At 44.4% G+C, this 16,321-nt stretch overlaps 1 protein-coding gene across 1 annotated transcript in view; it reads left to right on the top strand.

The window, feature by feature from the left end:
• The first annotated feature begins 4,119 nt into the window (after positions 1–4,119).
• Dpy30 (dpy-30 histone methyltransferase complex regulatory subunit) overlaps positions 4,120–16,321 on the top strand; it is a 14,441-nt gene continuing 2,239 nt past the window's right edge. Inside the window, exons 1-4 of the mRNA XM_028778979.1 lie at positions 4,120–4,208; positions 4,431–4,503; positions 4,594–4,641; positions 13,768–13,910. Of these exons, the coding sequence (XP_028634812.1) occupies positions 4,468–4,503; positions 4,594–4,641; positions 13,768–13,910 (227 nt within the window). The 5' untranslated portion in view covers positions 4,120–4,208; positions 4,431–4,467. The remainder of the gene's footprint in view (positions 4,209–4,430; positions 4,504–4,593; positions 4,642–13,767; positions 13,911–16,321) is intronic.

Genomic DNA, 16,321 nt, shown 5'->3' with positions numbered 1-16,321 from the left:
CAGGCAAATAAAAGTTACTTTTACAATTAATGGTCTGGGCTAGGGAAATGGCTCAGTGGGTCTCGTGTGTGTTACACAATCATGTGGATCTGGTCTCTGATCCCCAGTGGCTGTGTAGTGTGATGCAAGGCAGAGACAGGAGGACCTTAGGAGGGCTGCTGGCCAGCCAGTCTAGCCAGTTGGTAAGTTCCAGATTCAGTGAAATACCTTGTTTCAAAAGATAAGGTGGTAGTGGAGGGGCTAGAGAAATTGCTCAGTGGTTAGGAATATTTGCTGTGCAACCGTGAGAACCAGGGTGCGGAGGGTCTGGAGGGATGGCTCAATGGTTAGAAGACTGGATATTCTTCCATAGGACCCAAGCTCAATTTTCAACAGCCTCATGGCAGCTCACAACTGACTGTCCAGTTTCATGGGATCCAGAGCCCTCTTCTGGCCTTCACAGTAACCTGGCATGCAAATGATTTCACAGGCATACAAACAAATCACTCATACACATAACATAATAACAAAACAAAAATAATCAAACATTTAAAAATCTTTTTAAAAAATAAGATTGAGAACCAGGCAGTGGTGGCGCACACCTTTAACCCCAGCACTTGGGAAGCAGAGGCAGGCAGATTTCTGAGTTTGAGGCCAGCCTGGTCTACAGAGTGAGTTCCAGGACAGCCAGGGCTACACAGAGAAACCCTGTCTCAAAAAACTAAAACCAAAACAAACAAAAAATTACAAAAAATAAGAGTGAGAGAGCTAGATAAAAATAGAAAAGTAACTAACATTGACATATGGCCTTCACTCATGCACCCAACCACACACACACACACACACACACACACACACACACAGATATACACACAGACACACACACACACAGAGATATATACACAGACACACACTCACAGACACATACTCACAGACACACACAGACAGACACACACAGACATACACACAGACACACACACAGACATACACACAGACACACAGACACTACAGTGTCCTTTTATTAGTTTGTAGACTTGAACTCATGGCAATTTTCCTGCCCCAGCCTTCTGAATGATGAAATTACAAGATTATATGCATCATCATACCCAGTTTTTTTGTTTTTGGGGTGTGTGTGTGTGCGTGTTCGTGTTTGAGACAGAGTTTCTCTGTGTAGCCCTGGCTGTCCTGGAACTTGCTCCATAGACCAGGCTGGTCTCCAACTCAGAGATCTATCTACCTCTGCCTCCCAGAGTGCTGGAATTAAAGGCCTGAGCCACCATGCCCAGCAGTTAGGTATGACTGCTTTAATTCCTGTATTGAGGCTGAGGCAAGCATGGGAGATGTGATGAGTTCCAAGACAGCCTGGGCTATATAAAGAGACCGTGTCTCAAAAACAGACCTCCAAACAGGAAACTGTAAGCAGTGGCTCTCAATTCCCAGAATTCTGTGGGGATGCAGCATAGTCTGATAATGCACACAGTGACGTGTCCTCAACAGTTGATAGTATTTTTATTTTTCCCTCTTGCAAAACACTTCATTACTTCATCTCTTTTTTTTTATTGGATATTTTATTTATTTACATTTCAGATGTTATCCCCTTTCCTCATTCTCCCCGCCCCCAGCACCCCCCTATCCCATCCCCCCTCCTTTTTGCTTTTATACCATTTTAACTACATGCAACACTTCATTTCTGTATCAATTTGAAATTCAAAATCCTCCCGACACTGTGTGGCAGTTCTCACCAATCGCAATATGATCGAGTATTAAAAGTGTACCCATCATTCTAGTTCCTAAACAAAGTTTATCGACTTGAGTTCTGTATCCATGGAGCTTTTGAGTCCCAAGGTGATGTTGTGGTATGATTTCTAATTTTTTTCATTTATTTATGAATGACAGGGATTCTTAGAGACCAGCCTGGCTTAGAATGGCTAGGTAGCTAAGCACAACCTTGAATATTTGCTCTTACTGTTTCTACCTTTCACTGTGCTCCCCAGCACCACCTATGTGGTGGGGATTAAAATAGGGATTGTGCATGTCAGCAGGCACTTTATCAACTGAGCTAGCTCCCCATCTGATTTCAATGGTTTATTTTCTATAATAATTATATGCCATAATTTAGTTTTCAGATATTGAGCGGGAAGTTTCTAATTAGAATGTTCAATTGAAAATTTTATTTTATTTTTAGAATTATTTATTTTATGTATGTGAGTATACTGTCACTCTCTTCAGACACACCAAAAGAGGGCATCAGATCCCACTACGGTTGGTTGTGAGCCACCCTGTGGATGCTGGGAATTGAACTCAGGACCCCTGGAAGAGCAGTCAGTGCTCTTAACCACTGAACCATCTCTCTAGTCCCTCAACTGAAAATTTTTAGTGAAAAGTTCCACTACAGACTCTAGCAAGACCATTCAGTAGGTGCAAGAGTTTGTTGCTAAGCCTAAGGACCTTAATTCAATTCCTGGAACTAACATGGTAGAAGATACATCCTAGAAGTTGTTCTTTGACCTCCACAAGCATGTAATGGCTGTGGCATTCATGATTGTGCCACACACACACACTGATACTTATTTATTCATATTTATTCTATATATATGAATACACTGTCGCTGTCTTCAGACACACCAGAAGAGGGCATCAGATTACAGATGGTTGTGAGCCACCATGTGGTTTCTGGGAATTGAACTCAGGACCACCTCTGAAAGAGTAGTCAATGCTCTTAACTGCTGAGCCAGCTCTCCAGCCCTTAAGGTTCACTTTTAATTATGTATACTACATTTCTGTGTAAGTGCAAGTGAGTTCAAGTGCTCACAGAGGCCCGAAGAGGGTGTCAGATCCCTGGAGTTATGGGTGGTTGTTAGACTCCTGATGTTTTTGTGCTTGGGAACTGAACTCTGGAAGAGCAGTAAGGATTTTTTTTTTTTTTTTAAAGGCTAAACCATCTCTCCGCTCACCACCACACCAAGTGTAAAAGCACTTTTCAAGTCCATTATGTGTGTGAGTTGTAGGAAAGTGTGGAAGTACGGGCTGGAGAGATGACTCAGCGGTTAAGAGCACTGGCTGCTCTTCCAGAGGTCCTGAGTTCATTTCCAGCACCCACATGATAGTTCACAACCATCTGCAATGAGATCTTATGCCCTCTTCTGGCATTGGGGTGTACATGCAGATAAAGCACTCAAATAAATCTTTAAAAAAAAAGTGTGGAAATCTTAGCTATAGACATCGTAGGGATAGTTGGAGGCGTCTCAGAAACATTTTAGTTAGTGTTAGCTAGGAGAGCGAACATTCCAATAAGCTTACTTACTATTAAGTAGTAATAGTAAGGATGTTAGGTGACTTACAGTAGTGGCTAGTAAGAGGCTATTTAGGGGGCTAACTAGGCTCAAGACAATTAGTATCTGGACTTGCAGCATTCCAACCTCTCCATACCATTGAAATTCTAATCAATCAATCAGTTACAATTCTTTTCAGGAAGGCAGGCTCACCTGGAACTCACATTCAGGAAGCTCTGGCTGGCGTGTGACCCTCTTTATCTCAGCCAGCCGAATGCTGGGATTTCAGACACCTGGCTGCGCTCCTTATCCCTGGAAAGTAATTTCTTTTTACCAATCTAGACATAAATGTGTAGTGTGAACGTGGTATCCTCACAGACTGCAGGGCTTGAATAAAAGCCGCCCAAGAATTCCCAAACAAAAAATTATGCGTGTGTGTGTGTGTATGTGCATGACTTGAATGTATTTGGAGCACATGCGTGCCTCGTGCCTGCGTAGGTCAAAAAGAGAGCGTCAGATCCCTGGAACTGGAGTTATGGATAGTTATGAGCCACTGTGTGGATACTGGGAACCAAATCTAAGTCCTCTGCAAGATCAGTGAGTTATCAACCGCTGGACGCCCTCCAGCCCCCCTTTGGCTTTAAAGTAAAGCCAGAGCCTATGGTTTCCTAATAAGAATCGCTCAGCAAGTGAGTGGTCTCGGTTCCTCGGGGACCGTCACTTTCAGACGGCACGAAGGACTGAATAAAGGAGTTGTACCGCAGGGTGGGGCCGGCAGGTACTCGGTGCACCGCAGAGGCGTAGGCCCACTTAGGCGGGCTCTGGCGCTCCTGCCTGCGGTGCCGCTCTGCGCAGGCGCGGCAGCAGCGCGACGTCCCTCACTTACGGCCGAAGCGGTTCGCGCTGGGAGTCGGTGGCGCCGTGCAGGGCACTTAGGAACCGACAGCATTGGCGCGGGTAATCAGCTCTCTGTCCTTCTCCTCCCACTGCTAGATCCTTGAGACGACCTCCGAGCCACGCGATGAGACGCGGACGGCCAGTCGGTGGCCCGACCCAGCCCGCGCGTCTGCTGCCCGCGGGGGTGAGGGGCGGGGTCCCGGGCTGGGCTGCACCGCATCCTGGCGTCTTCCACTTGAAATCTCCCGGGTAACTAACTCGCGGCTCTTCTTGTTTTGCAAGACTGGTATCCGGTTGATTGCGGTTTGCAGGGTCCGCCATGGAGTCAGAGCAGATGCTGGAGGGACAGACACAGGTATCAGGAGGCCCTGGTTTCGGAGTGGCGGTGTGCAGGGAGGCAGCGCGGGACGGGCGGATGTCTCTGTGACTGTATTTTCTTTTCTAGGTTGCAGAAAACCCTCACTCTGAGTACGGGCTCACCGACAGCGTTGAGGTAACTCGCTCAGTTCCTCTGCCGCATTTATGGGTCTCTTGAGAGCTGAAGAAAACTTAGGATCGGTTTACTAGGCTACTCTACACGAGGGAGCACTTTGCTGCCATGATCTCCGTAGTATCAGATTATAAGTGGCTTCTTTTACTAGCATGCTAATACTTGGCTAAAAATAAAGGTACTTTGTAAATGAAAGATTAAATCCCGGAACCAGAGCTGGGTAGGTTTGGTTAGGAAAATAGAGGCTTCCTGGAGAAAATTTGTGTGTGAATGGGAGACTCGAGGGATTAAGTTCTGGTTAAAAAAAAGACAGGACCACGTTTCCAGGCAGTTGTAGAAGCAGGTGTTAGAATTTATTCAACTCTTTGCTGTTTGTGAGATACACACCAGACTAATTTGAATATATCTTCAGCCCCAGAATTCTTTGAATAACTTGTTCAAGGTCACTACCAAGTAAGTTTAGAAGTGCTTTCTTTTTTATTTAATGTATTATTATTATTTATGTGTGTGTGCACGTGCGCTTCTTCGTGTGCACAAGTGTGTGGAGGCCAGAGAGCACCCTTGCAGAGTAGGTTTTCTGCTTCCACTCTTAGGTGGGTTCTGGAGATGGAAGTCAGCTTATCAGATGTGGGAGTACCAAGCCCCTTACACACTGAGCCATCCTGCCTGACCTAGAGCTGACCTTTTTTTACAAAAGGATTGCATTGTATTTATATTTGTGTGATCTCTCTCTGCCTCTCTCCTTCCTTCCTCTCTGTGTGCATGTGTGTATATGTATATATATTTCTTTACTTTTTATATATTTTTCCCCTCTGAGATAGAATTTCATTAGCTCTGGCTGTCTTTTTTTTGTTTTTGTTTTTTCGAGACAGGGTTTCTCTGTGTAGCCCTGGCTGTCTTGGAACTCTGTACACCAGGCTGGCCTCGAACTCAGAAATCCGTCTGCCTCTGCCTCCCAAGTGCTGGGATTAAAGGCGTGCGCTAGCTCTGGCTGTCCTATAATTCACTATGTGGATCATGCTGGGCTAGAATTTGTGGCGATCCACCTGCCTCTGCCTCTTGGTGTTGGGAGTAAAGGCATGTGGCACTGCCACACACCCCACCCACCTTCTTTTGTGTTTCTTTTTACTGTTTTATGGGTGTTTTGCCTGAGTATATGTACATCAGAAAATGGTGGCTGGAACTTGACCTACAAACAGTTGTGAGCTACCACGTATGCTGGGAATTGAATGACGATCTTTTGCAAGAGACTGTCTCTCTTGCTCTCACTCTCGCTCTATCACTCTCTCTTTTTGAGGCGGGGTTTCTCTGTGTAGCCCTGGATGTCCTAGAACTCACTCTGTAGACCAGGCTGACCTCAAGCACCATCCTGCTATACTGATGTTCTTAACCACAAAACCCTCTCTTCAGCCTTGGCTGTCTATATTTTTATTTATATTTTTGAACCTTTTGAAGTTCATTTTATGTACTTGGTTATTGTGCCTGCATGCGTATCTGTGCCCCATGTGCCTGCCTGGTGCCCACAGAGGCCAGGAGAGAGTGCCACATTCTCCCTAGAGTTGCAGACAGTTACTAACTACCATGTGGGAACCAAGCGCAGGTCTTCTGCAAGAGCAGACAGTTCTTTCTAACTGCTGAGCCCTCTCTCCAGTTCCATCTGTATTTTTTTTTGTTTTGTTTTGTTTTTTGTTTTTTCGAGACAGGGTTTCTCTGTGTAGCCCTTGGCTGTCCTGGAACTCACTGGGTAGTCCAGGCTGGCCTCAAACTCAGAAATCCGCCTGCCTCTGCCTTTCAAGTGCTGGGATTAAAGGCGTGCGCCACCACCGCCTGGCCCATCTGTGTTTTTAAGTGCCCAACTTTGTGCGTTTGGGCTTGGGATTTGAACTCAGGTCCTTGTGCTTGCAGAACAAGTTATCTAATTCCCCAAGCCATCTCTCTAACCTTTTCACACAGTTACATTTTGTTTTACACCTTGTATATGTGTGGTATGTATGTTTGTTTGTATGTATGTATATATGTATGTGTGCATGTGTGCTGTGTGTGAGGCACACCTGCTTATCTGTGGTGCGGATAAGCATATGTATATGCTGTGCCTATGCTCTGCTGCTGAGCTGTACCCCGTCTTCACATCCATCCTAGTGTCTATTTTTTTTTAATGCATTCATGAACTCGGATCTTTAGGTTTAGTGTTTTCATGAAACTGGGGAAATTTGTAGCCCTTGTTTAAACGTTTTTGTCAGATTATTTGCTCATACTTTCCTCTATCTTGATTTATGTTAGGTCTTGATGTATTCTTTGACAGTTCCATACATGTGTACAGTACATCTTGATCATATCCATTCCCAGCTCTTCCCTACCTGTACACCCCCAGTTCCCCAAACACGTTCCCTTTCACTTTGTAACTTATTGAGACCCAGTGAGTCCAATTGCTGCCTGCTGGAGTGCTGACTGATCTCGGGCAGTAACTGTAGCTGCAGTGAGGTCATAGCTTAATACTCATGCTTCTTGAAGAGGACAGCAATCCTTCCATACTCCGGTCTTCTGCTTCATGTTGGACAGTGTTCCCTGAGCCTCAGTGGGGAATTGCATACAAGTTCCACTCTGACGAGTTCTGATCCTTCCTTTCTTGCTGAACACTACAGAAAGAGGCTTCTCTGCCCAAGGCTGAGAGCTGCGCTAATCTATGGGTAGAAACAGAAATATTTAGGCAGTTTGACAACTGTTTTCGGGAAGCAACAGTAGTAGGTGACTCCCTAAGGCATAGGCCTGCATAGCTGTAGGCTTTTGACCAGGTTCATATACCAGGCAGGCATGTATACGTCCCTGTGGAGCAGGCCACAAATCAATCAGAAAGTAGTAGGATATATATATATGTGTGTGTGTGTGTATTGCGACTGTAACACTACTACTGGGCACATTGCCTGGCAGATTGGTATTACGGCATTTAGGATTCATGGATGGGATAATACTAATTTATATTTAATGTTCTTGTCTAATCTATGATAGATAGATATTTTGGGGGGAGGTATTTTTTTGAGATAGAATCTCATTGTTGTCCTGGCTGTCCTGTAACTCACTTTATTTATTTATTTTTTAAAGACTTATTTATTTTATTTATATGAGTACATTGTTCTCTTCCGACACACCAGAAGATGGCATCAGATTCCATTACAGATGGTTGTGAGCTCCCATGTGGTTGCTGGGAATTGAACTCAGGACCTCTAGAAGAGCAGTCAGTGCTCTTAACCACTGACCCATCTCTCCATCCCCTGTAACTCACTTTAAAGACCAGGCTGGCCTCCTGAGTGCTGGGATTAATAGTGCTTGTCACCTTGTCTAACAATATATATTGTGTCTTGTTCTATTTTTTTGTGAGTTGGTTTCTCTCTTTGTTAGAGATGTTTTGTTTTATTTTCTCCTTAGTAATTTTCTTTTTTCTTTTTGGTTTTTCGAGACAGGGTTTCTCTGTGTAGCCCTGGCTGTCTGGAACTCACTCTGTAGACCAGGCTGGCCTTGAACTCAGAAATCCACTTGCCTCTGCCTCCCAAGTGCCGGGATTAAAGACATGCGCCACCACCACCCGGCAGTAATTTTCTTCCTAAAGTATTACTGTTTGTAAAGGCTTATTTTTACTTATGTGTGTATGTGTGTCCCATAGGTCCTGATACCCTCTGAGGTCAGAAGACTGTTAGATTACCTGGGCTTTCTGCTGGAAGTATTGGGAAGTGAACTTGGGTCCTGTGTAAGAGCAGAAGTGCACTTGTTTGCTTGTTTGTTTATTTATTTATTTATTTATTTAGTTTTTAAGATTTTAGACTGGGTGTGATGTCAGCACCTTTAGAAATCCCAGCTCTGAGCCAGATGTGGATACAGTATGCCTTTAATCCCAGTACTCTATAAGCAGAGGCAGGGGGGAATCTCTTGTGAGTTCAAGTCAGCCTGGTCTACCTAGTATGTCCAGAACAGCCAGAGTTGTTAAACAGAGAAACCCTGTAGTGAAAACCCAAAAGAAAACAAAAGTAAAGAAACCCCAGCTCTGAAGAGGCAGATGCAAGTAAATCTCTGTGATTTCCAGGACAGCCAAGGCTATAAAGTAGACTTCTCTCCCTGTCTCACACATGTACACTTGCGTCCATGTACACACACAGACACACACACACACACACACACACACACACACACACACACACACTTTTTCCACATTTATGTGTGCCTTAGAGGTTTTATTGCTGTGGTAAAATACCATGACCAAAAGTAACTTGGAGGTGGAAAAGGTTTATTTCATCTTACAGTTTGTAGTTCATAATACAGGGAAGTCAAGGTAGGAACTGATGCAGTGGCCTATGAGGGATGCTCTTACTGGCTTGTTCAGCTTGACTCTAGGACCAGCAGCCCAGGGGTGCCACCATTCACAATGGGTGGAGCTTCTCACATCACTCACTAATCAAGAAATGCCTCACAGGCTTGCCCATGGGACGGTCTGGAGGGGAGATTTTCCCAAATGCTGTCTCCTCTCAAATGATGCTCTCTCTTCTAGCCTGTGTCAAGTTGCCATAAAGACTAGTCAGTGCTGTGTATGAGCGTTTTGTCTGTCACATGTATGTGTGCTACAGGCATGTTTGGTGCCTGCAGAGGTCAGGAGGGGCAGATACTCTAGAACTGGTTATGACCACCATAACCAGTGATTATGCTTCCAGGTTGGTGCTGGACGCCAAACCTGGGTTGCTCTTCAAGAGCAACCAGTGTCCTTAACAACTGAGCCGTAGTCCTTAGCCCCCATGTTATTGTATGTTTTGAGTTGATTCTTTCTATTTTTTTGTGTGTTCTGGGGATTGCACAGTAACTGCCTTTGCCTACTGAACCATCTCATGGGTCTTGCCTAGTAATTTTTCTTTCTCTTTTTCGAGACAATCTCACTATGTGTGTAGCCTTGAGTGTCCTTCAACGCTGTGCAGACCAAACTGGCCTGGAACTCACAGAGATCCTTCTGCCTCTGTTTCCTGAGTGCTGGGAAGAAAGGTGTGAGCCACCCTCACTGCCTAGTAATTCCTTGATATTCTGCTGGGTACTGTGAATTTTACTTTGTAGAGTATTAGATATTTTTTCAAACAGTCTAGAACATAGCTATTTGAAAACAGTTTGACTTTTTTTTTATAAAGTTGAACCTTTTTTAAAATTTAATTTTGTATGAGTATACTGTAGCTGTCTTAAGACACACCAGACGAGGGCACCAGATTCCATTACAGATGGTTGTGAGCCACCACGTGGTTGCTGGGAATTGAACTCAAGACCACCTCTGGAAGAGCAGTCAATGCTCTTAACTGCTGAGCTATATCTCTCCAGCCCCAGTCTGACCTTTTTTTTTTTTTTAAGATTTATTTATTTATTTTGTATATATGAGTACACTGTAGCTGTCTTCGGACACATCAGAAGAGGCTATCGGATCCCATTACAGATGGTTGTGAACCACCATGTGATTGCTGGGAATTGAACTAGGGACCTCTGGAAGAGCATTCAGTGCTCTTAACTGCTGAGCCAATCTCTCCAGGCTTCACCCCCCACCCCCAGTTTGACTTTTTAAGGCTTGCTTTAACTTTTGTCAGATGGACTCAGGCTTAATTTAGGCTTGGTTTTATCGTTGACTATTCTAGCTAATGTTCCATGTATTTTGAGTCTCTGCTGCTCTGGATCATGTGTTAGCTCAGGAAGCTCCTGTGTCTTCCAGATAGTTTTTCCTTGGTCTCTGGTAGCTATGAGTATAGATCCAGTCTCTTCCTACATATCCCTCCTGCCCACCCAAGTTTCTCCTTGGAGTACTCTGGCTTGAATTGTAGCTGGTTTGGTTTTCCACAGTTTTTAAACACTTCTCAAGTCAGGGTGACTGCTAGACTCTGCTCAGGTACCCTTTGCTACATCCTGTAAGTTCTCTAGGAGCAAGCAGTAAGCAGCGACCACAGGGTTCTGTGTCTCTTTTTGTTGTAACGTGGTACACCGTAACAATTCTTTGTAATCTTAAAGCTCATCTCAGCTCTCCCTTTTTGCCGTTACTGTAGCACACTCTAGTCTTTCTGTTTTCGTGTCTGGGGTATGCTTGTATCGTATGCATTTAGGTTAATCCATGACGCTGACTTTCATCTTTCCTGTCGTTGTGATCAAGCACCCTGACAGAAGCAACTTAAGGACAGAAGGGATTATCTTGGTTTATAGTTTTGGGGTAGAGCCCATCATTGAGGGATAGTCAGAGTTGAAAGAGGTCTTGTGCCAACAGTTAGGGAGAAGAGCACAAGGAAGGTTCCTGCTCAGTTCTGCTGGATTTCATCTTTCTATGCTGTCCAGGACAGAAGCCACGCAAAGGGTGCTGCTCGGCCCTCCTTTATGGTGGGGTTTCCCTACCTCAGTTAACCTAAGCAAGATAATCCCTCACGGGCAAGCCCGGAGAGGAACTCAATCGAGACAATCCTTGACAGGCGGGCTTGGAGTCTTATTTCTTACAAGATTGTAGATCGTGTCAAGTTGATAATCAACATTAACTCGCACTGACTTATCTAAAATTAAGCATAGCAATTTGCATATGGTAAGTGCCCAGTAAAATGCTTGAGGGAAATTGGTTAAGCAGGCTATTATAGGAATTGTTTCTTTTTGTAATGATCTATTTAAACATTCTAATTTGTCTGAATTTGTATGTGTGTGTTTGAGTATAGTTATCTGTAAAGGTATCAGATCCTCCAGGGGCTGGAATAACAGGCATTTGTGAGCTACCTGGTGTGGGTGCTGGGATTGGGGTCTGCTGGAAGAGTACTCTTTCCCACATCCCCCGCCCTGATAGAGTTTTTCTGTGTAACAGCCCTGGGTGTCCTGGAACTCGGATTTCTAGATCACAGATATCCACCTGCTTCTGCCTCCAGAGTAAATAAAGGCGTGCCACCACTGCCAGGCAGGAGTGCTCACTCTTAATTGCCAAGTCATTTCTCCAGCCCTCTTTTGAAATATCGTTTACATTTTTCCGCTTTTTGGGATAGTCGCTGTATGTAGCCCTGATCTCCCCAGAACTCACATTTGTCTGCTTGCCTCTGCCTCCTGGGTGCTGGGATTAAAGGCAGCTCAACTCAGTGCTGTAGCTGGCTGGGTTTGAGCTGTATAGCTGAAAATTCCTGATCCTCCTGCCTCTACCTTCTATACCCAGTTACTGCTTCAGTTGAACACAGGACTTCATGCATTCTAGAGAAGTGCTCCGTGCATGATAGCCTGTCCCTTGGATTGCTCTTTCTTTCTTTCTTTTTTTCTTTCTTTCCTTCTTTCGTTTTCTTTTTCTTTTTCTTTTTTTTTTTTTGGTTTTTTCGAGACAGGGTTTCTCTGTGTAGCCCTGGCTGTCCTGGAACTCACTCTGTCACCGTAGACCAGGCTAGTCTCGAACTCTCGAATTCAGAAATCTGCCTGCTTCTGCCTCCCAAGTGCTGGGATTAAAGGCGTGCGCCACCACCGCCCGGCTTTTTTTTTTTTTTTTTTTTTTTTTTAAATAATTTATTTTTTCTCAAATCGTAATTCATTCACACAGGGGTTATAAACACAGAAAGGCAGGATGTGGGGAAGGGAATGTGGAGTGTGGGTGTTCAGGGGGAATACAGATATCTTTCAGAACCGGGTATCGGCTGGGTGAAGGTTCAGGGGACAGGTCACTATGACTCTGCCTATGACTCGCTTGTCCTTATCTAAGTTGGTATTGTCTGCCAAGGCTACCTATTTACAAGGTCTATGACTACTCGGGCTTGTAAATTTCCACAAAAGCTGCCTGTTTACAATAGCTTATAGCCATCTGTTTCAATGTTTTTCCACAGAGACCTAAGACTTGGTGTTAGTATACATGTATGACAGGCCTATTGCTGATTTTAGGCCTATGGCTGATTTTAGGCCTACAGTGTGTAAGCAGGGCTGCCCCTGACATCTCCTCCCTTCTCTAAGTATAGAAGGGCTGTGGCAATTCTAATTTTTCAAAGGCGGGATAGAGGCCTGACCTCCAGTACTTGAAGGGGGCCTTGTGGATTGCTGTTTCTTACTGGAGGTGTTGTAATAGCATGTGAATGAGCAGTCCTTTTTGAGGGTGAATATACAAATACTCTGGTAACTTAGGACTGTATCCTTTACTACAACTAAAACCAGCTTGTTTTAAAATTAATTGACTTATTTTATGTGTATGTGTGTGTATTTGAATGTAAGTTTGTACCAAGGAGGCTAGAGAGGACATCCTATCTCTTGGGACTGTAGTTACAGATCTTTGTTAAGTCTTCACGTGAGTGCTAGGAACAAAATCCAGGTCTTCAAGAACCATAGTCACCCTGCTGAGTTATCCTTCTAGCCCCAAGATGAAGATTTTAAAGAAAAATATTTTTTTTACTGTATTTTTAGTTGTGTACCTATGCATATGCACTTGTAAAAATCATGGATCTTTCTTCAAAAAATCAAATGTGCCAGGAGTGGTTGTACATGCCAGTAATCTCAGCAACACTTGGATTTGGAAGTTCAAGGTGAGGGCTAGGCATGGTGGCTCACACCTTTAGTCCCAGCACTTGGGACGTAAAGGCAGGCAAATCTGAGTTTGGGGCTAGCCTGGTCTATATGTCAGTTCCAGGACAGCCAGGACTACATAAAGGAAAAATAAAAAGAAAGTGTGTGTATGTGTGTGTGTGTGTCTTGGGAGTAGGGGTGCGAGACTGTAGAGTGAAATGTTTGCATGACATTTAGGCATTGGGGCTGGAGAGTTGGCAAGTGTCGAGCACTTGGTGCTCTTGCAGAGGTCTGGTATTGGGTTCCCAGCACCCTCATGGCAGCTCACAACTGTCTGTAATTCTAGTTCCAGGGGATCTGATGCCCTCTTCTGGCCTCTTTGGGCACATGGTGCACATATATCCATACAGGCCAAGCATCGTACCCACAAAATAATAATAGAAAAGAAAAAAGGAAATTTAGGGATTGGCTTGAATTTCTTTTGGGGGAGAGGTCAGCCGTCTGTTCTAGCTTCAGCTTTGATTTGCTTTTTTTCTGGGTGTCCTTTTCCCGTTAGTTTTTTTTTTTCTTCTCTCCAAATAGTCTTGTACTTGGGGATATTCACGCATTGTTCTTTTACATCACTAGAGAATAGTTGAGAATGAGAAGATTAACGCAGAGAAGTCATCTAAACAGAAGGTGGATCTGCAGTCCTTGCCCACCCGTGCCTACCTGGACCAGACGGTTGTGCCTATCCTATTACAGGGCCTTGCTGTGCTCGCAAAGGAAAGGTGAGAGGAGGGATGGGCAGGGCCCCACACTTGCACCACCACTGTTTGTGGATGGTGGTCTTTTGCTATAATGTTTTTGTTCAAGGATGTCAAACTTGTTATTTTTATTTTATAATTCCATTTATATATGGTGTGTATATGTGTTCTGTGGTAGACATATGGAGATCACCTTTTGGGAACCCAGCTCTTGTCTTCCACCATGTGGATCTTGGGGATTGAACTTAGGTAGTCAGGCTTAGTGGTGACCACCTTTACCTGCTGAGCCATCTCTCTGGTCCCACTGCTGCTAAGCTTTTATTAAGTAAGGAATTATTTTTGTTTTTGTTTTTTGAGACAGGGTTTCTCTGTGTAGCCTTGGCTATCCTGAAACTTGCTCTGTAGATCAGGTTGGCCTAGAACTCAGGGATCCACTTGCCTCTTCCTCCTGAGTACTGGGACTAAAGGTGTGTGTCACCACTGCTTGGCTAAACACACACACACAAATACGCACACGCACTTAAAGATTTATTTATTTATCTTATGTATGTGAGTAGACTATCACTCCCTTCAGACACACCAGAAGAGAGCATCGGATTCTTTATAGGTGGTTGTGAGCCACCATGTGATTGCTGGTATTTGAACCCTGGTACTCTGGAAGAAGAGATGATGCTCTTAACCTCTGAGCCATCTCCAACTTCTGGTTTTAAACTTTTTAAAAAAACATCAGCTACATTGTCATAACTTGGACATTACATTCTTTTTCAGTTTAATTAATTTTTAAAAATTGAATTATTTTACTTAAGTGAGTACACTGTAGCTGTCTTCAGACACACCAGAAGAGGGCATCAGATCCCATTACAGATGATTGTGAACCACCATGTGGTTGCTGGGAATTGAACTCAGGACCTCTGGGAGAGCAGTCAGTGCTCTTAACTGCTGAGCCATCTCTCCAGCCCTAATTCATTAGTTTTGAGGCAGGGTCTTTACATAGCCTTGGCTGTCCTAGAACGTGCGGGGCTCCACCTGCCTCTTCCTTCGTAGTGCTGGCAAGAAAGGCATTCGAGTGATGGAGCTGGGGAGCTGGAGGCAGGTGGATCTCTGAGTTCGAGGTCGCCCTGTTTTACTGAGCAAGTACTAGGACAGCCAGAGCTATACAAAGAAACCCTGTACAAACAAAAAAAGCAAAATCAAGCCTGGTGGTAGTGGCACATGCCTTTAATTCCATCACTTGAGAGGCAGAGGCAGGTGAATGTCTGAGTTCAAGGCCAGCCTGGCCAGCCTGGTCTATAGAGCAAGTTCTAGTATAGCAGAGAAACCCTGTCTCTGAGGTGGCTATACTTGAGAGATGGCTCAGTGGTTAATAGTACTGGCTGTCCTTCCAGAGGTCCTGAGTTCAATTCCCAGCACCACATTATATCTTACAACCATCTGTAATGGGATCTGATACCTTCTTCTACCTTGTAACCATATATTCAGAGCAGTCATATAAAATACATAAATAAATGCTTTTTCCTGTATAGCCTTGGCTATCCTGGAACTAATTCTGTGGACCAGGCTGGCCTCAAAGTCAGAGATTCTCTGCCTCCCAAGTGCTGGTAAAGGCGAATGTTACCATCAACCGACCAATAAATCCCCAAAAGGTGTGTGCCACCAGGCCCAGCACAAGAGACTATAATTTTTTTCTTCCTTTCCTGGTTTCCCTTCCGGGAACCCCGTTATCCCATCCTCCCTCCCCCTCCTGCCTCCCCTAACTGGCATTCCATGTGCATGGAGACTTCCCAGGACCAAAGGCCTCTCCTCCCATTGATGCCCAACAAGGCTATCCTCTGCTACATATGCAGCTGGAGCCATTGGTCCCTCCATGTGTACCCCTTGGTTGATGGTTTTAGTCCTTGGGAACTCTGAGAAGTCTGGTTGGTTGATATTGTTGTTCTTCCTATGGGGATGCAAACCCCTTCAGCTCCTTCAGTCCTTTCTCTAACTCTTCCATTGAGGACCCCATGGTCAGTCCAATGGTTGGCTGCGAGCATCCACCTCTGTATTTGCCAGGCTCTGAAAGAGCCTCTCAGGAGACAGTTATATCAGGCTCTTGTCAGCAAGCACTTCTTGCCATCCAAAATAGTGTCTTTTTTTTTTTTTTAATTTAAACATTTATTTAGTATGTATTATATGTATATATGACTGCGGCCAGAAGAGGGCACCAGATCTTATTACAGATAGTCATGAGCCACCATGTGGTTGTTGGGAATTGAACTCAGGACCTGAGTCAGTGCTCTTAACCTCTGAGCTACCTCTTCAGCCTGGGACTATAATTTTTATAATGGTAAATCAGTTTTCCATTTGCTCACTTACCTGCCTTCCTCTCTTCTTCCTCTCTCCCCAACCCGCCTTTTTGAGTGAAGTCTCTTTTTTTTTTTTTTTTTTTTTTTTTG

The sequence above is a fragment of the Grammomys surdaster genome, unplaced genomic scaffold, assembly GCF_004785775.1.
Source record: "Grammomys surdaster isolate TR1022 unplaced genomic scaffold, NIH_TR_1.0 343, whole genome shotgun sequence".
Classification (NCBI taxonomy): domain Eukaryota; kingdom Metazoa; phylum Chordata; class Mammalia; order Rodentia; family Muridae; genus Grammomys; species Grammomys surdaster.
The sequence above is the reverse complement of the archived record's forward strand: the minus strand, read 5'-3'. Positions and strand labels throughout refer to the sequence as shown.